Source organism: Hylobates moloch, unplaced genomic scaffold (assembly GCF_009828535.3).
Source record: "Hylobates moloch isolate HMO894 unplaced genomic scaffold, HMol_V3 SCAFFOLD_10, whole genome shotgun sequence".
NCBI classification, from domain to species: Eukaryota; Metazoa; Chordata; class Mammalia; order Primates; family Hylobatidae; genus Hylobates; species Hylobates moloch.
The window spans coordinates 28756656-28781938 of NW_026652285.1; the positions used below are offsets into that span (position 1 = coordinate 28756656).

General features: G+C 52.8%; 2 protein-coding genes across 4 annotated transcripts; both read left to right on the forward strand.

Annotated features, from left to right (window-relative positions):
* The first annotated feature begins 152 nt into the window (after nucleotides 1-152).
* On the forward strand, nucleotides 153-11606 carry ACBD4 (acyl-CoA binding domain containing 4). Of its 3 annotated transcripts, none has more exons than XM_032163901.2 (11): nucleotides 153-666; nucleotides 2468-3091; nucleotides 3246-3370; nucleotides 3636-3756; nucleotides 3828-3912; nucleotides 4155-4275; nucleotides 4504-4590; nucleotides 4896-4966; nucleotides 5049-5124; nucleotides 6163-6302; nucleotides 10872-11606. In XM_032163901.2, the coding sequence occupies exons 3-11, from the start codon at nucleotides 3283-3285 to the stop codon at nucleotides 10998-11000; spliced, it is 918 nt and encodes a 305-aa protein (XP_032019792.1). In that variant the 5' UTR covers nucleotides 153-666; nucleotides 2468-3091; nucleotides 3246-3282; the 3' UTR covers nucleotides 11001-11606. The 3 variants fall into 3 exon arrangements, with proteins under 3 accessions (XP_032019792.1, XP_058300675.1, XP_058300674.1); XM_058444692.1 differs by lacking the exon at nucleotides 3246-3370 and having other exon boundaries at nucleotides 2468-2719; nucleotides 2966-3091; nucleotides 5046-5124; XM_058444691.1 differs by having other exon boundaries at nucleotides 2468-3370; nucleotides 5046-5124.
* Nucleotides 11607-15832: 4226 nt separating this feature from the next.
* Nucleotides 15833-18302, forward strand: HEXIM1 (HEXIM P-TEFb complex subunit 1). The gene has a single exon (XM_032163911.2). It carries the CDS (start codon nucleotides 16546-16548, stop codon nucleotides 17623-17625), a length of 1080 nt encoding a protein of 359 aa, XP_032019802.1. The 5' UTR covers nucleotides 15833-16545; the 3' UTR covers nucleotides 17626-18302.
* Nucleotides 18303-25283: the final 6981 nt, after the last annotated feature.

The following is a 25283-nucleotide window of genomic DNA, read 5'->3' on the forward strand; positions in this document are numbered from 1 at the left end:
CCAGGGCGGGAAGGGGGCGGGGCCAGGGCGGGAAGGGGGCGGGGTCAGGCGGTGGCCTGGAACCCCGGAGACTCAGCGCTCGCCCCTGCTCGTGAGTCCATCTCCCCTTCGTCCGGGCGAGCCTCTGATCTTGGCCGCGACGGTGACTAGAGCCCCCATGCTGCGGGGCTGGGGGTGGGAGCTGGCACTGGGGACGAGGACCGCCCTCTGGCACAGACACCTTCTCCTTCCCGGGGGCCCTGACTCGAGGCTGACGCAGGACCCCCTCCTCCTTCCCTTCCGCGTCCCCGTCGCGCCACAGGCCTCAACAGGGAACCAGAACCGGGACGGGACGCAGGGCTGGGAGCGACGGCAGAGCCCCGGGAGCTGAGCCGCGCGAGGCAGCGCGAACCCGAAGGGATGGGCATGGGGGTGGGGAGGTTGGCAGTGACGTCATAGGATTAACCTTCCTGTGCCAGGCCAGGTGCTGCCCCCTCGGAGAGCCACAGTCTCGGAGCGGACGGACCTGGGGAGCATGAGGCGGAGCCGAGCCTGGAGTCCCCAGCAACTGGTTCTGGGTTCGAGGCTTGGACAGGCCGGCACCCTAGCCCGGCACTCGCGGTGTAGTTGTCTGCGACGTCAACCCGTGGGTGGGCATCCGCGTGCAGGTTCTGGTGGCCGAGTCGGGTGTGCACTTACTATTTATATGCAAGCACCAGAGTGCGTGCGCGAAGTGGGGGACGTCCAGGTGGCAGCGTTTCTGCAGCCGGTGGCCTGGGTCCGGCAGAGAGATGGGCGCACACCGCCACTCTGCGGCGGCCAGCGGCGTGGCATCCTACAGAGAGGCTAGTGCTCAGGGCCTGGATTTGCCACCTACTTGCCCTGCTCTACCCCATCCTCAGATCTCCCGGGACCAGAGATTCTGCACACTGGCCTGGGTCCCTACGCCACTCTGGGGTCCTGAATTTTCTTCCTGATTATCGTCTTCGCCTTTGTGCTTTTGATCCTGCCGTTCCTTCCTCCAGAAACAACCTTCCTTATTCTCCTGGTTTACCCTTCTGTTATTGTTGTTGTTGGATAGGCTAAATCTACATTTCTTTTAATTGTTACGGATACTTAATAGTTGCAGAGAATTGTGGAGATGCATGTAATGTTTTGATACAGGTATAAAATGTGTAATGATCAAATCAAGGTAATTGAGGTATCCATGACCTCAAGCATTTATCATTCCTTTGTATTAGGAACATTCCAATTCCACTTTTAGTTATTTGTATTTTTATTTTATTTATTTGTTTGTTAGAGACAAGGTCTCACTACTTGGTTGCCAAGGGTGGAGTGCAGTGGCATGATCATAGCTCACTGCAGCCTCAAAGCAATTCTCTTGCCTTGGCCTCCCAAAGTGTTGGGACTACAGGCCTGAGCCACCACGTCTCGCCCAGTTATTTTGAAATATACAATAAATTGGCCGGATGCGGTGGCTCACGCCTGTAATCCCAGCACTTCGGGAGGCAGAGGTGGGATGATCACTTGAGGCCAGGTATTGAAGATCAGCCTGGGCAACATGAGACTTCTGCCTCTACAAAAATTGTTTTTAAAATAATTAATTTTAAAAGATACAATAGGCCGGGCGCGGTGGCTCACGCCTGTAATCCCAGCACTTTGGGAGGCCGAGGCGGGTGGATCACGAGGTCAGGAGATCGAGACCATCCTGGCTAATACGGTGAAACCCCGTCTCTACTAAAAAATACAAAAAATTAGCTGGGCGTGGTGGCGGGCGCCTGTAATCCCAGTTGCTTGGGAGGCTGAGGCAGGAGAATGGCGTGAACCCGGGAGGCGGAGCTTGCAGTGAGCCGAGATCGCACCACTGCCCTCCAGCCTGGGAGAGAGCGAGACTCCGTCTCAAAAATAAATAAATAAATAAATAAATTAAATAAACAAAATAAAAAGATACAATAAATTATTGGTAACTATAATCGTTGTATTGTGCTACCAAATACTGGATCTCATTCATTCTAACTGTATTTTTGTACCCATTTCCCCCGCTCCCCAGTACCCTTCCCAGCCTCTGGTAACCATCATTCTGCGATCTCCATTTTGCTTACTCTTTTTTTTTTTTTTTTTTTTTTTTTTTTTTAGATGGAGTCTCACTCTCGCCCAGGCTGGAGTGCAGTGGGGCAATCTCAGCTCACTGCAATCTCCACCGCCCGGGTTCAAGCGATTCTCCTGCCTCAGCCTCTCGTGTAGCTGGGAATACAGGCGCGCGCCACCACTCCCGGCTAGTTTGTGTATTTTTAGTAGAGAGGGGGTTTCACTATGTTGGCCCGGCTGGTCTCGAACTCCTGACCTCGGGTGATCCGCCCGCCTTGGCCTCCCAAAGTTCTGGGATTACAGGCATGAGCCACCGTGCCCGACCGTCTTCCAAAACTGAGCTGTGATGTCCCTCCTCCAGAACACCTGGCCACAGGACATGACTTTTTTTAATCCCCAGTGCCTAAGTGTCTAGAGAGCTGAGTGAGTTGCCTCGGATCGGCCAGGCCTGGATATCAGCGAACAGATGCGGATTTCCACCAGGGGGCGCTAGGACGCCACGACCTTTCACTATGTGCACCAGGGGGCGCTGCCGCCCGCCTTGGCCATCCCGGGCTGGGAAGTCCGACCCTTGGATTAAGCCCCGCCTGATTGGGAAAGGCTCTGAGAAACTATTTGCATGATCTTGAAAGGGCCGTGCTGAATGGTTGAGGTAGGTAAGCCGAATGTGAAACAGGCTCTCTCATTGGCCTAAATTTCCCCCCTCGCTCTGCGTCGCCATCCCGGCCCTGCTGGACCCCGGGGTCAGTAGGAAGCCGCGGGGTGGTGGTGAGAGAGGACCCAGGTGTCCTGGCAGTGGGCGCCGCGGGGCACAGGCTGGGCCAAGGTGCAGGCGGCCAGGCTGGAAGACTGTTCGCCCCGCCCTGACTCCTCCTCTCTTGCTTCTCCACCTGTCCAGGAGTTGGAGATGTGCACCTAAAGGAGGCTCATTTGGGGACGCACACATCTGGCACTGAGGCCCTCGCCACTTGCCTCTCCACCTACCGAGGCCCTGGCGACCCTGACCCCACCACGCTGCCTTGAGGTAGGAAAAGGAGGCTCCTCAACCACAACTTCTGACCTCCCAGGGTGTCTGGGGCCTCTAAAGAGCTTAGTTTGCCCCTCTGGGAAGTGAATCCTTGGCTTATGGTGCCGGGGGGACCCTGGAGGCCCCCTCACACGAAGGCTGCTTCTTGCAGAGTCGCTCAAAAGTAGGGCCCCAGGGCTCGCAGCAGCATGGGCACGGGGAAAGAAAGCCCAGAGCCCGACTGCCAGAAACAGTTCCAGGCTGCAGTGAGCGTCATCCAGAACCTGCCTAAGAACGGTGAGGCTGCAGGGACTCGCATTTGGACTCACATTCAGGACGCCTGGGGTCTGACTGAAGAAAGACTGGTCCTGATCACTGCAGTTTTTGCAGACAAGCCCCTGCCTGGGCTGTCCTGGGGGTTCCCTCCACTTCCTACCCCAGTCCAGATGCCCTGGGTGGGACCCATCCCCACCTCTGCCCTTTCCAAGCGGGGTTCTCCCGCCCCTCCGCCCCTTGGAGCTGGGAGTGATGCTCTGCCCTGGCTTTCCAACTCTCTGCCCAGGTACTTACCGCCCCTCCTATGAAGAGATGCTGCGATTCTACAGTTACTACAAGCAGGCCACTATGGGGCCCTGCCTGGTCCCCCGGCCCGGGTTCTGGGACCCCATTGGACGATATAAGTGGTGAGCTCCCTGCTGGCTGGGCAAACAAGCCTCAGCTGTCAAGCAGCCCTCTCACAGCCCTGTGCCCCCAGGGACGCCTGGAACAGTCTGGGCAAGATGAGCAGGGAGGAGGCCATGTCTGCCTACATCACTGAAATGAAACTGGTGGCACAGAAGGTAGGGGCTCCAGGTTCTCTGTCCCCAGGCTCCTGGCCAGGTGGCCTCACCCTTCCAGTTCTGACCCCCACCAAGTTTCCTACACATGGACCCCCTCATGGGAATCACCACCTTCATGTTACCCCCAGCCCTGCCTATCTTTGGCCCCTGACTGGGCACAGGGTGGAGGTGTGTGACAGGGCAGGAGCAGGGTGGAAGGGACAGGAGGCCACTCCATCCCCAACAGACCCCCTCCCCTACAGGTGATCGACACAGTGCCCCTGGGTGAGGTGGCAGAGGACATGTTTGGTTACTTCGAGCCCCTGTACCAGGTGATCCCTGACATGCCGAGGCCCCCAGAGACCTTCCTGAGAAGGGTCACAGGTCAGACTCTCCGGCTGGGAGTTCCAAAAGTGCTGAGTGAACTGTCTTAGGTCTAGCCTGAGGTGGGCTGGGGGCAGAGGGCTCCAGGCGACATCCCTGTTAGGACCCCCATGCCCCTGAGAGGTGGATCTCAGGCAGCATCCACGGCTCATCCCGAGTAGGGGCTTGATCACCCTGGGAGGTGCCAGCCTCTCCCCAGCCCCGCCTCTGGGTGCTGTGTCTTGGCAGGTTGGAAAGAGCAGGTTGTGAATGGAGATGTCGGGGCTGTTTCAGAGCCTCCCTGCCTCCCCAAGGAACCGGCACCCCCAAGCCCAGGTTAGTGCTTGAGCAGGAGGGGTGGGCCAAACTCAGGCTGGGGGAGGGCTGGAGGGGAGAAGGCTGGATGCCACGCTGTGCCCTCCACAGACACTGAGACTTCCTGTGTTCCCAAAGGTGGGGACTGGGGTCTAGGATTCCTGTTCCAGGGCCTTGCTTCTGGCGCCCATCTGTGCTGCAGGTGTTGTTATCTCTAGTGCCTCGTATCTCTAGTGACTCCTAAACAGGTGCTTCTGCCCAGTGCGCAGCCCTGCTCTCCCTCCACAGCTTCCCTCTGGGCAGTAACTCTACCAACCCCTCCACAGAGTCCCATTCACCCAGGGACCTGGACTCCGAGGTTTTCTGTGATTCCCTGGAGCAGCTGGAGCCTGAGCTGGTGAGACCAGTCCCCATTCCCCCCTTTTCCCACCCCACTGTGCTCCCACTCCCACCCTCAGCCCTCTGACTCATCTCAGCAGGTTTTGACAGAGCAGCGGGCAGCATCTGGAGGACAGCGTGACCCCAGGAAGAGCCCCGTGCCCCCCGCAGAGAAAGGTGAGCTCCTGCCCAACCCCTCACCCGCTTCTGCTCTTTCCCGTGGTCCTGGCACCCTAGGCCTTCTCTTGGCTGCCTTCCTAGGGCAGAGTTGAAAGTCCATTGCTGGGCGCTGAGCGAGAAGCCTCTGTCCAGGAAGGGGGCTGCCAACCAGCCAGATACCTGCCTGGATGGGCAAAGTCTCCGCCCTCCCTCCTCTCCCCGAAGGGCACCCAGGAGTCTGCACCCTCTGCAGGTGCTGAGTAAGGCCAGCAGGATGGGGGTCCGAGCCCAGCTCTCCCACCTACAGCTGCGCAACCTCGGGAGGTCATCCATACTCTCTGGACTCCCCCGTTTGGAAATCTCAGAAGACAATGAGTTCTGCCCTCTTCCCTTCTAGAACTCCTGTTGTGTGTCAGGTCCTGTATGGACATTTTCAAAAGTTATCTCCTTTATTCCTCTGAGCAAGCAGCCCTGTGAGGGAAATGACATCTTCTCCTAATTTTTAGATGACAAAATGATGCCCAGAGAAGTTAATGACTTTGGCCGGGCACGATGGCTCACGCCTGTAATCCCAGCACTTTGGGAGGCCAAGGCAGGCAGATCACCTGAGGTCAGGAGTTCGAGACCAGCCTGGCCAACATGGTGAAACTCTGTCTCTATTAAAAATACAAATATTAGCCGGGTGTGGTGGGCACCCATAATCCCAGCTATTCAGGAGGCTGAGGCAGGAGAATTGCTTGAATCCAGGAGGCGGAGGTTGCAGTGAGCCGAGATCATTGTGCCACTGCACTCCAGCCTGGGCGACAGAGCAAGACTGTCTCAGAAAAAAAAAAAAAAAAAAGTTAATGACTTGATCTATGTCATAAGCGGCCATGCTGGGATTAAACCCACAGCAGCCCATTACTCAGCTACATAGATGGACTTTGCAAGAATTACACTTGGTACAGGGATTGGGTCCACTCCTACACTTTCCTGGGCTTGCCCCAGCCTGCCCCCACCCTGCCCGGAGCTGAATTGCCTCCTGAGCCCCCTTCCCTGTGTGTCTGTGCTCCGCAGAGGGGTTGCGGGGCAGCCCGCCAGGGCCCCAGGAGTTGGACGTGTGGCTGCTGGGGACAGTTCGAGCACTACAGGAGAGCATGCAGGAGGTGCAGGCGAGGGTGCACAGCCTGGAGAGCATGCCCCGGCCCCCTGAGCAGGTAGAGTCCCCCACCCCATAGGACAAGATGATGGCAGAATCTGGTCTTTATTCTGGGCTCCTCTTCCAGCCACTTTTGTTTTTGTCCTCACACCTCCACCTGCCCACATCTCTCTCCAGAGAATGGCATGGCTCCTGCTGCAGGCAGGAGGTGGGGGTGAGGGTGGAGGGGGCTGACATGCTTCCACTCAGAAGGCAGAGTGGGTGGGGCCCTTTGCCGTTCTCCCCTCCCTCTGCCTGGAGAGAAGCTAAGCCTCAGGACTAATCCCGTGTGGGAAGGGCCATGATGTGTCTGCTCTGGGCATTGAGGATGCGGGTCCCTATTGCCCCTCAGTCAGGACTTCCATTCCCAGAATTAGGATTTGCCCCAAATGGTTCAGCCCTTGCATCCCTCTCCTCAACTCCTAGCTCTGCTTGCCTCTGACACTTGGGATCCTGGGCTCCTGCAAACTAAATAACAGCTGCCATTGCTGGAGCCCCACTGGGTGCCAGACACTCATGGGCATCTTCCCACTGAATCCACACAACAGCCCTATGAGAGAGTTTCTTTTCACCTCCCTTTTAGAGAGGGAAACTAAGGCTCCAAGGGCCTAATTTGCCTGAGGGCACACAGCCTGAGAGAGCCTCTCTGAGCTGCTGTGAGGATTCAACCACGCATGTTGGTGCTTCCGTGGTGCCCACCACACAGAAAGCCTTCTCCAGTCGGTTCTGTTGCTACTATTGCTGTTAATATTAACATTAAGCGATGGAGTTGGCAGTGGCCCCTAGTCTGTCTCTCTGCGAAGCTGGTGCCCACCATTAACTCTGAGTGGCTCTGCTCTTGAAAAGCCTGAGGTGGTGGGGCAGAGAGGCTGGGTTCCCAGATGTGAGGCATCTCCGGGGTGACCCCTAACCCACTCAGCACAGCAGGTGTGAGCCCACAGCGGCAGGGTTTCCTCAGATCCCCAATGGCTAACTTTTCAACACTGCCCCTCCCCCTCAACAGGGCTTTCTTTCTTTTCTTTTTTTCTGTTTTCTTTTCTTTTTTTTTTTTTTTTTTTTTTCGCTTTTTGTTTTTTGTTTTTGAGACGGAGTCTTGCTCTGTCGCCCAGGCTGAAGTACAGTGGCATGATCTCGGCTCACTGCAACCTCTGCCTCCCGGGTTCAAGTGATTCTCTTGCCTCAGCCTCCGGAGTAGCTGGGACTATAGGCAGCACCACCATGCCCAGATAGTTTTTGTATTTTTAGTAGAGATGGGGTTTCACCATGGTCCCCAGGATGGTATCAATCTCTTGACTTTGTGATCCACCTGCCTCAGCCTCCCAAAGTGCTGGGATTACAGGTGTGAGCCACCACGCCTGGCCCCCTTCTCTTTTTTTCCTACCATTTACTACTTCTAAATGTTGAAGATTTTAAAGTAGATTACAGGCCAGCGTGGTGGCTCACACCTGTAATCTCAGCACTTTGGGAGGCTGAGGAGGGAGGATCTCTTGAGCCTGGGAGTTGGAGACCAGCCTAGGCAACATAGCAAGATCCTGTCTCAAAAACAAAAACAAAAGCAAAAGATTCTAAACATCATGATGTTCCACCCCGAAAGAGTTGGGTTCATATTCTCAAAATAGGCTGGGCGTGGTGGCTCACGCCTGTAATCCTAGCACTTTGGGAGGCTAAGGCAGGCGGATCACCTGAGGTCAGGAGTTCCAGACCAGCCTGGCCAACATGGCAAAACCCCGTCTCTACTAAAAGTACAAAACTTAGCTGGGCGAGGTGGCAGGCACCTGTAATCCCAGCTACTCAGGAGGCTGAGGCAGGAGAATCACTTGAAACTGGCAGGCAGAGGTTGCAGTGAGCTGAGATGGTGCCATTGCACTCCAGCCTGAGCTACAGAGCAAGACTCCATCTCAAAAACAAACAAACAAAAAACCATATCTCTCAAAATAAGAACATTCTACCTAGCCTAAACAACATTTTATTACACACAATTATTAATTTCTGAATATCATCAAATATCCAATCTAAATGCCAGTTTCTCCAGTTATCCTGAAACCGCCTTTTCCAGCTGCTCTGTTTTTCCAGTCTAGGACCGCACATTGCATCTGTTCTCCTTTCAATTCTCTTTTAATCTAGCCCAGTCCTTCTCCTTGCTATTGACTCGCTGACCCGTCTGGGCTGGTGTCCTATAGAATGTTCCACCTTTTGGGTCTAATTACATCCTTATGGGTGGTTCCTCGATACACATTTCCTGCGAACTGCAGGTTAGATCTAAACACTAGATTAGAGTGACATTAAACATTTGGCTGGGCATGGTGGCTCACGCCTGTAATCCCAGCACTTTGGGAGGCTGAGGCAGGCAGATCGCTTGAGCCCAAGAGCTTGAGACCAACCTGGGTAACATAGTGAGACCCTGTCTCCACAAAATATATGTTTAAAAATTAGCTGGGCGTGGACTGAAGCAGGAGGATCGCTTGAGCCCAGGAGATTGAGGCTGCAGTGAACTATGATGGTGTCACTGCACTCCAGCTTGGGCGACAGAGTGAGACCTTGTCTCAAAAAAACACAAAGCATGGCCGGGCGCGGTGGCTCACGCTTGTAATCCCAGCACTTTGGGAGGCCGAGGCGGGCGAATCACGAGGTCAGCAGATCGAGACCACGGTGAAACCCCGTCTCTACTAAAAAATATAAAAAATTAGCCGGGCGTGGTGGCGGGCGCCTGTAGTCCCAGCTACTCGGAGAGGCTGAGGCAGGAGAATGGCGTGAACCCGGGAGGCGGAGCTTGCAGTGAGCCGAGATCGCGCCACTGCACTCCAGCCTGGGCGACAGAGCAAGACTCCGTCTCAAAAAAAAAAACACAAAGCACAAAAACACACAACATTTTGGACCAGACTACATCAGAGGTGATGTTTTTTCATGGCAGAGGACACATACTATCTGGATGCCCCATCATTAGTAACTCTGGCATGGACCACTGGCATGGTTGAAGGGGGTCTGATCCCACCATCGTAAAGTCATGTTTTCCTCCTGCAGTTGGAGAATATCCGGTCCCCCATCAACTCCATTTGCTAGTTTTTGACAATTGCTAATCCATGCCTGAGTCAATAATTTAGTGATTGCCAAAAAAAAAGCTGACTTTTAAATGCTATGATTCCTTTAACATCTATTAACTATCATTTGTGTACTGTTTCCCTCATCATCTTGGGTTTCCCTGAAATACAGTGGAAAGGCAAGATAAATACTTCATTCTTTCTCTTTAGTTATCTATTTTTAAAGTAAGAAATTAATTTAGGCTGGGTACGGTGGCTCACGCCTGTAATCCCAGCACTTTGGGAGGCTGAGGTGGGTGGATCACCTGAGGTCAGGAGTTCGAGACCAGCCTGACCAATATGGTGAAACCCCGTGTCTTCTAAAAATACAAAAATTAGCTGGGCATGGTGGCAGGTGTCTGTAATCCCAGCTACTCAGGAGGATGTGGCAGGAGAATCGCTTGAAGCCAGGAGGCGGAGGTTGCAGTGAGCCGAGATCACGCCATTGCACTCTAGCCTGGGAGACAGAGCAAGACTCCTCAAAAAAAAAAAAAGAAAGAAAAGAAAAAGAAAAAGAAAGAAATTAATTTAAAAGCCACCTAAATGGTGACAAAATTCCAGTTTTCTCTTGAGTATCACTGCGGGCTCATGGATTTCACAGATTCAGTATTCCCAGGAGCCACAGTAATTCTTTTTTTTTTTTGAGATGTAGTCTCATTCTGTTGGTCAGACTGGAGTGTAGTGGCGCGATCTCGGCTCACTGCAACCTCCGCCTCCCCGGGTTCAAGCAATTCTCTGCCTCAGCCTCCCGAGTAGCTGGGATTACAGGTGCCCACCACCATGCCCGGCTAATTTTTTTTGTATTTTTAGTAGAGACGGGGTTTCACCATCTTGGCCAGGCTGGTCTTGAACTCCTGACCTCGTGACCGCCTGCCTCGGCCTCCCAAAGTGCTGGATGACAGGCGTGAGCCACCCCACCCGGTCTGCCACAGTCATTCTTTGTGATGCTCAGACAGTCACAACTTTGGCCATTCAAGACCCTTTCATACCAGATCTTATGTTCTTATAACACGACCTGATGAATCTTTAAAAGCGACCTTGCTTTCCTGGTACAAGGCGCCCCACATTCACTCCCACCTTCCCTGCCCCAGGCCTGGAATCAGCCACTTCTCCAAGGAGCCTTGGCTCCTTTTTAGTGGAGAATGATACTCGGAAACTAAAATCTGGGTACCCAGGGTCCTCATTTGACATATGTGGCACATCCTTAACAACACAGGTCTTCAGGTCATACCAACGGTCATTGCTTTGTGGCCCAGAGAAGATGGCATGGAAGCTGCTCCCTCTACCCGCAGCCCCTCCAGCCTCTCTTGACACTGGGATTGCCCTGGGGAGGAAGATGTGGGAGGGAGTTGGCATTCAACCTGTCAGAACCACCTGGGGGCCACTTCCCTTCTAGTGGTGCAGACTTAGGGGCAAGGTCTTTCCAATCTTCCACTGAATTGGAAGCAGGTTCCTAGGGAGGCTGTGCTGAGGCCTAGACTGGCCTCTCACTCCCTGCCTCTTGGCTGCAGAGGCCGCAGTCCAGGCCCAGTGCTCGGCCATGGCCCCTTGGGCTCCCGGGGCGCGCGCTGCTCTTCTTCCTCCTGTGGCCCTTCGTCGTCCAGTGGCTCTTCCGAATGTTTCGGACCCAAAAGAGGTGACTGTCAGTGGAGGGGTCTCTGCAGCCAACTGACACTATCTTGCTGTGCCCTGAGCCTTCCTAGGGTTTAGAAGAACAGCATTCAAAATGTCCCCTCCTGTCAGTGTTTGCCTTCGCACCTCCTCCCCTAAAGCAGCGCGGGGGGCAAATAAGACCCCACCCCTCCCTGCAGCTTCGCAGGGACGCTTCCTTCCCTCCCCGCAACCACCCCAGGCTCCCCGGGAGGCTGCAGTTGTGGTACACGTCCCCGGTGCTGGGTTGGCCGTGACTCGGGGGCGGGGCTGTCGGGTCTCAGCCCCTGCCCTCCCCACTCTCTGGGTCACCTGACTCTTCCCAGCCCTGCTTCTCCCCGAGGAGGTTCAGCTCTTGAGCAAGTTGGGACTTGGGCCGGGGCCTGGAAGAATGATTGGCTGGGAGGCTGCGGGAGGGTGGCCAGGAGGCCCGGACCAGTTGGGAGGAGTGAGCAGGCCCCGGGGGAGGGGGATGAGCGCAGTTTGCTCGCTTTCCTCCCCTGCCGGCCCCCTCGGCCCCCACACACACTCAGGACGTCTTCATTGAAGATTGACTTACAAACGAATGTTTCACTAAATAAAAGAAAACCATAATCTTCTGCTGTCTGGTCCCCTACGGGGGGAGCGGGGAGCGGGGCCCGGAGCGAGCGAGGCACAAGTCCCTTTCCTGCTCCCCACCCAATGCCCTCTTGATGGCCCTGAAGCCAGCGGTTGGTGTTTCTGAATGGGGAATATTTTCCCTCCTCCCCGGGCAAGCGAAGGGAAAACAGGCCTCTGTGTGGAGGGGAGAGGGAGGGGAACCAAGGGTGGCCCGGGCCGGGAGCGTGGCGCCCTTGGGAGGGCGGGGCCAATGCGGAGGGCCGAGGGCGCGGCCCTGCCCGCCGCGCCGTCGGGGACGCGGGGTCCGAGCGAGCTGGGGATGGCGGGGAGGAGCGGAGCACGGCTGGGCGGGGACGGCGGCTGCTCCAGCTCCGCGCCCCGGGCGTAGAGATGAGGTTCCGAGACCCCGGCCCCAGAAATGTCCGCTGCCCCCTCCTCAGCTGCCTGTTCCCGGTGCCCTACCTTGACCTCCGGGCCTAGGCCTTTCCAGGGAATTTTCTGGAAGGCCAAGGCCCAGCGAGAGACTCGTCCTCGCCCCGCCCTGAGTAGGGAGCAGGGCCCTGCGCGCCTGGAAGCCCCCGTCGGGGTGGGCCGAGCGCCCGCGTGCAATCGCCTTCCCGGGGGTGCAGGCCAGAAGCCTTGGCCTCCCTCTGTCAGCACAAGCCCTGTCGTCCATGGGTCGCCTTGGCTCAAGCCTCGGCCCGGCCTGTATTCAATGGCGAAACTGGCCGCTCTGAGCGCCGCCTGGTGCCAGCGCCTCCAGGTCCACTGGCCAGGGTTCCTACCGGAGTCCCCCGCCGCTGCCACCACCTGGCCCCTAGGACCTTCCTACCCCTGGGTAAGGAAGAGGCAGTTCTGAAGGCCCCTGGCTGAGATCCTTAAACTCCTGAGTTCCCTGTCAGCCTCTAGTCTCGACCACCGCCCCAGGCTTGGCCATCATTGGCCCCACTGGAAGCCACAGTCACTCTTTAGTCGTCAGTCCTCTCAAAGCCCGGGAAGGCATCCCTGAGGCTAGACGGTGCGCTCTGCACCTGCACGGCTCAGCCCAGGGTCACAAGCACAGGCCGAATAGCCCCTGTGATAAGACTGGACTGCAGCAAGCAGGACAGACAACAACAGGGCCACCTTGGTGGGGGATGCAGGTCTGGAGCTGAAGCCAGCTCCACCACTTGCACAGTAGCTGTGGAACTTGGGCAAGATTTTTTTTTTTTTTTTTTTGAGACCGAATCTCGCTTTGGTCAGGCTGGAGTGCAGTGGCGCGATCTCGGCTCATTGCAACCTCCGCCTCCCAGGTTCAAGCGATTCTCCTGCCTCAGCCTCCCGGAAGTAGCTGGGACTACAGGCGGGCGCCACCACGCCTGGCTAATTTTTTGTATTTTTAGTAGAGACGGGGTTTCACCATGTTAGCCAGGATGGTCTCGATCTCCTGACCTCGTGATCCGCCCGCCTCGGCCTCCCAAAGTGCTGGTATTACAGGCGTGAGCCACCGCGCCTGGCCCCCTTGGGGAAGATTCTTCACTGCTCTGGGCTTGGGTGGCCTTGTTTGTGAAATAGGGTTGATCTCTTCATCATAAGGCAGTCCTGGGGTTTACCAGTGATGGGGCATGTTAAATGCCTGGCAAAGGGTTAGAACCCAGCTAACAGTAAGGTTGCCTGGCCCCTTGACAGAATTCTAGAATTCCACAACCTATTCGTCAGTCCATCTCTCCCCCAGTATAACACATGAGACCATACAATGGAGCCCAGCCCAGGACACTGAGGCTGGGCTCAGCAGTGCCTTCCAAATGTCCTGACTGGGGGTACCCCAGAATCCTCTGGAGTCTGAAGATGGGGTAACAATTTGGAGGTCTCTGTGATAACCAAGTTCTCTGCAAAATGCCTTTTTCCTCCAGGAGCGCTCTGAGGGGCAGTTCTTGCTCTCAGGAAGCCTCCTGAGGGATGAAGCCACACGGAGCGGGGAACTTTTCAGGTGGACCCGAATTCTTGGAAGCCCAGAGAAAACAAACGAAGGTGCCCAGAGGCCCGCGTGCTTGCGGCTCCCCTTAGAGGCATCTACATTGGCCATGCCCATCACCACTGGCCCCCACCCCCGATATCTCACACTGCCCAGAGCCACCGAGGTCCCAGACTGGCCCTTTCCTGGCACATGATGCTTGGTCATCCTAAAATGCCCCTCTTCGTGCCACTTTGCCTGAAAGCTCTTCATCCTTCAGAGCCAGCCAGGAAGTCACTTGCTCCTGACACTTGTCCATAATTCCCAGCTCCCACGCACTCAGCTCATCAGCTCCCACCGGGATTTCCCTCACTTGCCATTTAGGCTGGCTGTGGTCTGACGGCCTCTCCACAGTCCATGAGCAACTTGAAGGCAAGGATGGCATCCCATCCCTCTTTGTACCCTCCTGTTTGCCAAATGATATAGGGGCTGAATAAGGTTGAAGTTGTTGGGAATGAAAAGAACGAAATCCAGAGTTTTCCCCGATTTTAAGAAAAAACGGGGTTTTGTGTTTGTGACAGAAAGAAAAATGGCATGGGGAGTCACAAAGACCCGCGCTGTAGCCAGAACTGCCCCATGGTTGTCATGTGACCTTGGACAAGTCACTTATTTTCCAGTGTCTTAGAGATGCCTTATCTGTAAAATGGAGACACTCATTCCTATCGTGTCTAACTTGCCAGGCTGTGGTGAGGTCACATGGTTCTGTGCGTAAAAGGTGCACAGTGCAAACGTGCTGGAATGTCAGGGATGCTATTAAGGAAGCAATAAGAAGAAAGGGTCACTGGGTGTGTGGCGAGGGAGAAGTGGAAAGAGCGCCAAGATTTTAGGCCTCAGTGACTGGTATGGAGGTTCTCTGGGTCCTCTCAGTCCCTGTTTATGGAGGGCTGGGGGCTTGGGTCTGGAGAATTTCTCTCTGAGAAACTACGCCCCCGGGGGGAATCGGCCCCCCAGCCCTGCGCCAGAATCCCCTGCCGCAAGTTTCGGGGCAAGGCCTCCTCCATGCTTCCCTCCCAGTCTTATCCAGAGCCCACTGATGAGGAAGGGCCTCTGCGGGTGAGACCTGCTTCCCTCTCGGATAGCCAGGGCTGATGATTTCAACTCATTAATCATTCCGAACTCTTCCCAACAAACAGCCTCATGGCTGGCCCGGACCTCCTCTGTCCCGGCTCAGGAAATGATCTCGGTCGGAAGTGAAAAGACCAAATCGGCCCCAGGAAGCCATTTTCTTCGACAGAAGCTGAGGCGTGGGGGCGAGGCCTTCCCCCGCTTCCCCCTCCCCCCCCCCCCCGCCCCCGCCGCCCGCCCTCGGCCCCGGCTTTCCGATCTCGGCCCAGGGAAGAGCCTTGGCCGCGAATCACCAGTTTGCATTGGCCCCTGGGGTGGGGGCGGCCTTCTGAGACCAGGCTGGGGCTGGGACTCCCCCACCTTCAGCTAAGGGTACCGAGGTCAGTCCGGGAGTCGGCGTCACCGGGACTCGAACCCGCCTTTTCGTCTTCCGAGGCCTAGTGCGAGCCTGCGGCGCTAAAGGCAGTCACACTGTCCCTTTAAGGCGGCACTTTTTATTCTTCATTTGTTTACTTCTTCATGCGCTTTTCGTTCTTTACAAAATGTGCTCGCGATATCCTTCCGCAAGCGTCAGTCTCAGGCGCTCACTACCCGCCTTGAAGCCGTTTCTGTAATCTTAAGAATCGCGAGTTAGCAGCCGTGGGCCGACGTCTCTCTTTATAGGATTTAATTATTTTACATTTTAGGGACTACTTTTTAGGAATAAACCATTCTTGCGTTAGTTAATAAAGGTTCATAACCTTCGGAACCCTTCCGCTGAGAACAGAATACGATAATAGCCTTTATAACGCACCTTTCCGTGAAAATATTCTGGGTGGACTCTCATAGGCCATCGAATCTTCTCGTATTCCTGAAACAGAATGGTACGGTCCAGAACCCGCCCCATCTCCTCTGCGATTGGCCCTCCTTCCTCAGCGAGTCGTGTGATTTTTCACCAATGGCCGGTCGCGTTTCTTTAGCGAGGGCTAAGCGATGGAAGGTGGTGGCCAGGGAGACGCCCCCTACGCGTTCTGGGATTGGCTACGTCGCACGGCGCGCGAGGACGGCGGGCCCAAAAGATAAGAACTACGACTCCCGGCGCCCCGCAAAGGGAACTCCGTTACGCATGCGCATGGGCGGGGCGAACAAGCTTCTATATAAAAGGGGCGCAGAGGGCTGGGAGACAGCAGTTGGAAGTTGGCAGGTGGAGAGGCAGGTTGGGAGGGAAAGTCGGGGGAGGAGGCGGAAGAGGAGCTGTGGGAAGGGGGAGGAGGGAGGGAGAAAAAGAGGAGGAGGCGGAGGAGAACTGAGCAGAGCAGAGCATCGAGCCAAAGGGGAGATGAGTTTGTCTGTCCTCTGCTGAGGCTTCGGCCGGGCCTAGGGAACTGGGAGCTTGGGTGGAAGCGACACCCGTGGAAGTGGGAGGAGGTGGCGCCGGGACTTTAACCCCTTGTGGGCTCTGCGGCAGGGGATTTAACCCTTTGTGGATCTGGCCCCTCGGAGGCAGCGTCATCGGTAGTTTTAACCCCTTCGGGGCTGGGTTTCACGCACTGGACTTACCCTCATCACCTTGCTCACCAACTCCTTTATTGGGGTGCTCCGCTTGGAGGTTTGAGGCCCACCTCCGCACATTACGTACTGTTCCTGCCGCTGCACCCCCTTGGACCCGCTAGCTGGCCGCACTGTGGGCGCTTAACCCTTTACTGACTTGAGCTCCCCAGATTGCAATTGGAGTTTGCTGATAGGACTAGCTAAAGGCGTCACTGCAGGAATTACAAACTGAAGAGGACTCTGTTGGACTGTGTTTTTCTTTTCTTTTTTTTTTTTAAGAAAAACCCATTTTTTTCCTTAAGGACTTACTAGCCAAAATTTCTTAAACTTCGAGGACTCTACTAGCCATGGCCGAGCCATTCTTGTCAGAATATCAACACCAGCCTCAAACTAGCAACTGTACAGGTGCTGCTGCTGTCCAGGAAGAGCTGAACCCTGAGCGCCCCCCAGGCGCGGAGGAGCGGGTGCCCGAGGAGGACAGTAGGTGGCAATCGAGAGCGTTCCCCCAGTTGGGTGGCCGTCCAGGGCCGGAGGGGGAAGGGAGCCTGGAGTCCCAACCACCTCCCTTGCAGACCCAGGCCTGTCCAGAATCTAGCTGCCTGAGAGAGGGCGAGAAGGGCCAGAATGGGGACGACTCGTCCGCTGGCGGCGACTTCCCGCCGCCGGCAGAAGTGGAACCGACGCCCGAGGCCGAGCTGCTCGCCCAGCCTTGTCATGACTCCGAGGCCAGTAAGTTGGGGGCTCCTGCCGCAGGGGGAGAAGAGGAGTGGGGACAGCAGCAGAGACAGCTGGGGAAGAAAAAACATAGGAGACGCCCGTCCAAGAAGAAGCGGCATTGGAAACCGTACTACAAGCTGAGCTGGGAGGAGAAGAAAAAGTTCGACGAGAAACAGAGCCTTCGAGCTTCAAGGATCCGAGCCGAGATGTTCGCCAAGGGCCAGCCGGTCGCGCCCTATAACACCACGCAGTTCCTCATGGATGATCACGACCAGGAGGAGCCGGATCTCAAAACCGGCCTGTACTCCAAGCGGGCCGCCGCCAAATCCGACGACACCAGCGATGACGACTTCATGGAAGAAGGGGGTGAGGAGGATGGGGGCAGCGATGGGATGGGAGGGGACGGCAGCGAGTTTCTGCAGCGGGACTTCTCGGAGACGTACGAGCGGTACCACACGGAGAGCCTGCAGAACATGAGCAAGCAGGAGCTCATCAAGGAGTACCTGGAACTGGAGAAGTGCCTCTCGCGCATGGAGGACGAGAACAACCGGCTGCGGCTGGAGAGCAAGCGGCTGGGTGGCGACGACGCGCGTGTGCGGGAGCTAGAGCTGGAGCTGGACCGGCTGCGCGCAGAGAACCTCCAGCTGCTGACCGAGAACGAACTGCACCGGCAGCAGGAGCGAGCGCCGCTTTCCAAGTTTGGAGACTAGACTGAAACTTTTTGGGGGAGGGGGCAAAGGGGACTTTTTACAGTGATGGAATGTAACATTATATACATGTGTATATAAGACAGTGGACCTTTTTATGACACATAATCAGAAGAGAAATCCCCCTGGCTTTGGTTTCGTAAATTTAGCTATATGTAGCTTGCGTGCTTTCTCCTGTTCTTTTAATTATGTGAAACTGAAGAGTTGCTTTTCCTGTTTTCCTTTCTAGAAGTTTTTTTCTTTAATGTGAAAGTAATTTGACCAAGTTACAATGCATTTTTGTTTTTAACAAATCCCCTCCTTAAACGGAGCTATAAGGTGGCCAAATCTGAGGACAATTAAATTCATTTTAGTTATAATAAATTTAATATTTGTAAATGTAACATAGTTTCAGTGTGATTTCTAGAGCTAATTCAAAATAGTATTGATTTATTTTATGTGATTGCATTTTTGGGGAGGAGTACCGAAATCAAATTTGTCAGTTTGCAAAAATATCTATCTTTAGTGGGAGAATTTTCAATTTGCCAATTTTTTCCTTGAATGGGTTTAAGTATGCTACAATATACAGTTCAGGCAAAATTTAAGATGTAATTATCTTCAATACTTAAGTGTGCTTGCTTTCTAGTGCCTTGGTTTTCTTTCTTGATGCTGGAAAAATAAACAAACCGGTATTGAGTGTTTAGGCGAGTGGAAAGTGGCTACGATCCAAAATTTTAAATTTAACTCTGCCTCGGCCATTCAAAAGTCTAATAACAAAAAATGTAAACCTAATTTGGCAGTTTGTTAGGTTAGACAATTGACAGCCTCATTTCATTCCTACAAGTTGGTTTTCAGTAATCTCTTCCTTCCCCCCAATAAGGCTGGAAGAAGTTCCTGGATGCCTGGAAGAGGCTCTTGGCAAACTTCTTAGTGCAAGCAATGGTTAGATTAATTTGTGAGGCAGCTCTTTAAGACATTCAGAGGTAAGAAATACTGGATTTATAAAGGAAATGGCTGTTTGGGGGATTCCAAGGACTTACCCTAATTGTCCAATTCTACGTGCTCTCTATACAAAAAAAAAAAAAAAAAAAAGCTATCCACCTTTCCATGTGGGTCAAACTAAAATTAGAAATGGCCCCTCACTGCAGATCAAATGTAAAGCTTCCAGTTAAGGAGCTAAATGAGGTCCTCAGCTGAATGAGGAACCCTGTACATTCTCTTGCACAGCCCTATTCTAAATCGCTTAAACTATGCTGATAGCTGCTTAGGTTCTTGAGTAGTTCTGCTCTTAAATGTAGGGAGGCCCTGAGAACTAAATTTTGCCCCAAAATAAAAATAGAAATTATGAGATTATTCCCTCCTGTCACTTTGGTTAACCCAGTCCTTCACCTGCCCTGTCAGTGTTTTCTGAGGGCAATTGCGTTGCTCAAATCACTAGCACAGAGGTTCCTTAATTTGGGGCCTTAGAAACCATTGTGGGCCTTGGGGTCCATGAACCCCATGAAATTATTTGTAGACTTGTATGTACATTTTTCTGGGGAGAAGGTTCAAGAGATTCATAAGATTGTCAAACTCCTTGAAGGTTCAGAACTTCTGCGGGGAAGGGGGAAGAAAACCCATCAGGAAGCATGCTTTTGCAGTTAAATGGCAATGGTGGAAGTGATAGGGACTTCAAGAGTAAAATGCACCTTGTATTGCATAAAAAGCATACATAAATCAATAAATCAAGGGAGATTACACCAGTAGGACTGAATCAGGGCCTTCAAAGCTGGACTGAGTTGGTCCTGTTCTGGCACATATGGTCCACTGGAGACAATGTATGATTGAGTTTTTCTTTGGTCTAAAAATTAAACATTTATTTTGCAATAGTTTTCTTCGTGTTTTTTTCTTCTGCTATGACGTCATGCAGCAGCCCCAGAAAAACAGCTGCTTGGAAAGGCAGCAACAGTGCCCTCTGGCTTTACAGTGCAGAGCTGAAGCCTCATTTTGACTGAACTGTAGGATGCAGCAGTGATTATCTCTGACATTAGACCCTTTTTTCTTTTTTTTTTTTGAGACGGAGTTTCGCTCTTGTTGCCCAGGCTGGAGTGCAATGGCGCAGTCTTGGCTCACTGCAACCTCCGCCTCCCAGGTTCAAGCGATTCTCCTGCCTTAGCCTCCCTAGTAGCTGGGATTACAGGCATGTGCCACCACGCCTGGCTAATTTTGTATTCTTAGTAGAGACGTGGTTTCTCCATGTTGGTCAGGGTGGTCTGGAACTCCTGACCTCAGGTGATCTGCCCGCCTCGGCCTCCCAAAGTGCTGGGATTACAGGCATGAGCCACCGTGCCCGGCCGAGACCCTCTTTCATAGATTTTCACCTATGAAAATCTCATTTCTCCTACTATTAGAAAAAGGATATTTACAAAATGAATCTTGGAAAGACTATAAATGCATTTATCATCAGAAAAAGCATGTTTTAGAAGACAAATTCAGTCCAGTCTTCAAATATACAAATATCTAGTCTGGGCACAGTGGCTCATGCCTGTAATCCCAGCACTTTGGGAGGCTGAGGTGGGCAGATCACCTGAGGTCGGGAGTTAGAGACCAGCCTGACCAACATACAGAAACCCCGTCTCTACTAAAAATACAAAAATTAGACGGGTGTGGTGGCGAATGCCTGTAATCCTAGCTACTTGGGAGGCTGAGGCAGGAGGATCGTTTGAACCCGGGAGGTGGAGGTTGCAGTGAGAGGAGATCGTGCCACTGCACTCCAGCCTAGGCAAGAAGAGCGAAACTGTCTCAAAAAAAAAATATATATATATATATATATATACACAAATATCTAATTATAAGTAACTCTCATACATCAATTTACTTCAAGCTATGCAAGTATGTCTGAATTTTACTTTCAAAGGCACTAGCATTTTACCTTTTTTTTGCATTTATATCTCACAATGATGAGGTTTATTCAAAATTTCAGTTTTGTATTAACACTTTCTATACTTTTTTTTTTTTTTGAGACGGAGTCTCACTCTGTCGCCAGGCTGGAATGCAGTAGCGTGATTTCGGCTCACTGCAAACTCAGCCTCCTGGGTTCAAGCGACTCTCCTGCCTCAGCCTCCCAAGTAGCCGGGATTACAGGTGCACGCCACTGCGCCTGGCTAATTTTTATATTTTTAGTAGAGAGGGGGTCTCGCCATGGTTGCCAGGCTGGTCTCAAACTCCTGACCTCAAGTAATCTGCCCGTCTCAGCCTCCCAAAGTGTTGGGAATATAGGCATAAGCCACCGCGCCGGCTTTTTTTTTTTTTTTTTTTTTTTGAGATGGGTCTTGCTCTGTTGCCTATGCTGGAATGCAGTGTCGTGATCTGGACTTACTGCAACCTCCACTTGCCAGGCTAAAGCGATCCTCCCACCGCAGCCTCCTGAGTAGCTGGTACTTGCCACCACGCCTGGCTATTTTTTTTTCCTTTTTTTTTTTGGAGAGACAGGGTTTCACCCTGTTGCACAGGCTGGTCTCAAACTCTTGGGCTCAAGCAATGTGCCCTCCTCGGCCTCCCAAAATTACAGTTGTGAGCCACCAAGCCCAGCCTATTCCTACACTTTCTTTTCTTTTTTGGTGGGGGGGGGATGGAGTCTTGCTCTGTCGCCCAGGCTGGAGTGCGGTGGTGTGATCTCGGCTCACTGCAAGCTCTGCCTCCCGGGTTCACGCCATTCTCCTGCCTCAGCCTCCCAAGTAGCTGGGACTACAGGCGCCCGCCACCACGCCCGGCTAATTTTTTTGTATTTTTAGTACAGACAGGGTTTCACAGTGTTAGCCAGGATGATCTCAATCTCCTGACCTCGTGATCCACCTGCCTCGGCCTCCCAAAGTGCTGGGATGATGGGCGTGAGCCACCATCCCTGGCCTCCTATTTCTACACTTTCTATTGAAACATTTAACTAGCATATTGCTCTCATGGCAGAGAGAAGAATTAGTTACCTATATTTTAATTTAAAAAAAAAAGCTTAGGCTGGGCGTGGTGGTTCATGCCTATAATCCTAGCACTTTGGGAGGCTGGGGTGGGTGGATCTCCTGAGGTCGGGAGTTGAGACCAGCCTGACCAATATGCAGAAACCTCATCTCTACTAAAAATACAAAATACAAATTAGCCGGGCATGATGGCGCATGCCTGTAATCCCAGCTACTCAGGAGGCTGAGTCAGGAGAATCACTTGAACCCGGGATGCGGAGTTTGCAGTGAGCCGAGATCACCCCATTGCGCTCCAGCCTGGGCAACAAGAGTGAAACTCAGCCTCAAAAAAAAAAAAAAAAAAAAAAGGCCGGGCGCAGTAGCTCACGCCTGTAATCCCAGCACTCTGGGAGGCCAAGGCAGGCAGATCACCTGAGGTCAGGAGTTCCAGACCAGCCTGGCCAACATGGTGAAACCCTGTCTCTACTAAAAATACAAAAATTGGCCAGGTGCGGTGGCTCACGCCTATAATCCCAGCACTTTGGGAGGCCAAGGCGGGAGGATCACGAGGTCAGGAGATCGAGACCATCCTGGCTAACATGGTGAAACCCCGTCTCTACTAAAAATATAAAAAATTAGCTGGGCGTGGTGGTGGGCGCCTTTAGTCCCAGCTACTCGGGAGGCTGAGGTAGGAGAATGGCGTGAACCCGAAAGACAGAACTTGCAGTGAGCCGAGATCACACCACTGCACTCCAGCCTGGGCAACAGAGCGAGACTCCGTCTCAAAAACAACAACAACAACAAAAAACAAAAATTAGCTGGGCATGGTGGTGGGTGCCTGTAATCCCAGCTACTTGGGAGGCTGAGGCAGGAGAATCACTTGAATCTGGGAGGCAAAGGTTGCAGTGAGCCAACATCACGCCACACTGCACTCCAGCCTAGGCGGCATAATAAGGCTCTGTCTCAAGAAAAAAAAAAGTTTTGTTTTTGGTTTTTTTTTTTAAGAATTGGGGTTTCAGCAGGCCCGGTGACTCAAACCTGTAACCCTAGCACTTTGGAAAGCCGAGGTGGGCAGAATGCTTGAGCTCAGTAGTTTGAGATCAGCCTGGGTTAACATGGTGAAACCCTGTCTCAAAAAAAAAAAAAAAAAAAAAAGTTGGGAAAAAAAAAAAGAAAAAAAAGCTGGGGTCTCCCAAAGTTGCCCAAGCTAGACTGCAGTGGCACTATCATATCTCACTGCAGGCCGGGCGCGGTGGCTCACCCTTGTAATCCCAGCACTGGAGGCCGAGGCGGGCGGATCACGAGCTCAGGAGATCGAGACCACGGTGAAACCCCGTCTCTACTAAAAATACAAAAAATTAGCCGGGCGTGGTGGCGGGCGCCTGTAATCCCAGCTACTCGGAGAGGCTGAGGCAGGAGAATGGCGTGAACCCGGGAGGCGGAGCTTGCAGTGAGCTGAGATTGTGCCACTGCACTCCAGCCTGGGCGACAGAGCGAGACTTTGTCTCAAAAAAAAAAAATCTCACTGCAGCCTCAAATTCCTGGGCTTGAGCGATCCTCCCACCTCAGGTTCCTGAGTAGCTGGGACTAAAGGTGGATACCAACACACCCCGCTGATTTACCTATATTAAACAGGGGGCTTTGATGATAAATGATCCCCAAGCCCACTCTAGCCTTTCACTTAAGTCCTCTGTCAAGCATTTTAACTGAGCTGCTTAAAAGACCAAGCTTACAAATTAGCAATTTCAGTTTGTTCCCTTTTTCCTACTGAGGCCTAGGTATTCAACCAGGAAAAACTGCTTCTCAAACTGACACAGCTAGCTGGACAGCTTTTCTTAGAGCCCTCAGGAGACAGGGTCCTTTAGACTTCAGAGTTTTAGGAGAGCGAGCCAGGGACTTCCAGACTGGTTTAGTTCTGAAAAATAGACTAAGTATTTCTAAAAAGGGGAAGCATAATAAAGATTAGACAGGGCAGGCGCAGTGGCTTCATGCCTGTAATCCTAACACTTTGGGAAGCCAAGGCAGGAGGGTCACTTGAGCTCAGGCACTTGAGACCAGCCTAGGCAACACAGTTACCAACACAGGCAACATAACCAGCCTCGTCTCTATTAAAAAGTAAATTTAGGCCAGGCACGGTGGCTCATGCCTGTAATCCCAGCACTTTGGGAGGCCGAGGCAGATGGATCACTTGAGGTCAAAAGTTCGAAACCAGCCTGGCCAACATGGCAAAATCCTGTCTCTGTTAAAAATACAAAAATTAGCCAGGCATGGTGGCAGGTATCTGTAATCCCAGCTACTCGGAAGGCCGAGGCAGGACAATTGCTTGAACCTGGGAGGCAGAGGTTGCAGTAAGCCGAGATCCCGCCACCGTATTCTAGCCTGGGCAACAGAGCAAGACTTTGCTTGGAGAAATGTAAATAAATACACTCTGCCCTAATGACTGCAAAAGTTAGAGAAACCAAAGAGGGACTCCACAGACTTAAACAACAAAACCCACAACCAAATAGTCTACCTACTTAAGGGCTGGCTATATTTAGTCAAGCATTAGGTAATGCATCAGTTCTTCCCTTGATCACTTATACCCATAACAGCTAGCAACAAATATTCACAACAGTGTGGTGGAAAAGTTGGTTATAGTTAAATAGTACTTGAACATTAAGTACTTAAGTACACTTGAGTTTGTGGGGTTTCAAGGTTTGTTTTTTTGGGGGAAGTACTATTTCTCACATTTGCACATCACTGGAATAACAATTCCACTTTATTATTCTTTCTCACACAAAGTGTAAATGGTTGAGGCTAGAAATAAAAAGTTATTTTTTTAAAAAAAGAGAATGTTGCCAGGCACGGTGGCTCACGCCTGTAATCCCAGCACTTTGGGAGGCCGAGGTGGGCAGATCACCTGAGGTCAGGAGTTGGAGACCAGCCTGGCCAACATGGTGAAATCCCGTCTCTACTAAAACTACAAAAATTGGCCGGGCACAGTGGCTCACGCCTGTAATCCCAGCACTTTGGGAGGCCAAGGCGGGCGGTTCACAAGGTGAAGAGATTGAGACCATCCTGGCCAATATGGTAAAACTCCGTCTCTACTAAAAATACATTAAAAAATTAGCTAGGCATGGTGGCACCCACCTGTAGTCCCAGCTACTCGGGAGGCTGAGGCAGGAGAATCGCTTGAACCCAGGAGGCGGAGGTTGCAGTGAGTCGAGACTGCGCCATTGCACTCCAGTCTGGTGACAGAGTGAGACTCTGTCTCAAAAACAAACAAACAAACAAATACTACAAAAATTAGCCAGGCACGGTGGTGGGCACCTGTAATCCCAGCTACTTGGGAGGCTGAGGCAGGGAGAATTGCTTGAACCCGGGAGGCAGAGGTTGCAGCAAGCCAAGATCATGCCACTGCACTCCAGCCTGGGCAACAGAGCTAGACTCTATCTCAAAAAGAAAAAAAAAAAAAAAGAATGTCAAATTCAGGCCCTAAACACCATGGGAACTGCTGACCAAAGGATAAAAGTCATACTTTGCAACTGGAACAAAACATATGGTCCAGGAGGCAAAGTTTCAATCTTTGGCCAAATTTCTGCCAAAAAAGATCAAGAACAGGATGTTGGGGTCTAAACACAGGAGCATAAAAAATTAACTGGCCAGGCATGGTGGCTCACGCCTGCAATCCTAGCACACTGGGAGGCCGAGGCGGGCAGATCACCTGAGGTCAGGAGTTGGAGACCAGACTGGCCAACATGGTAAAACCCC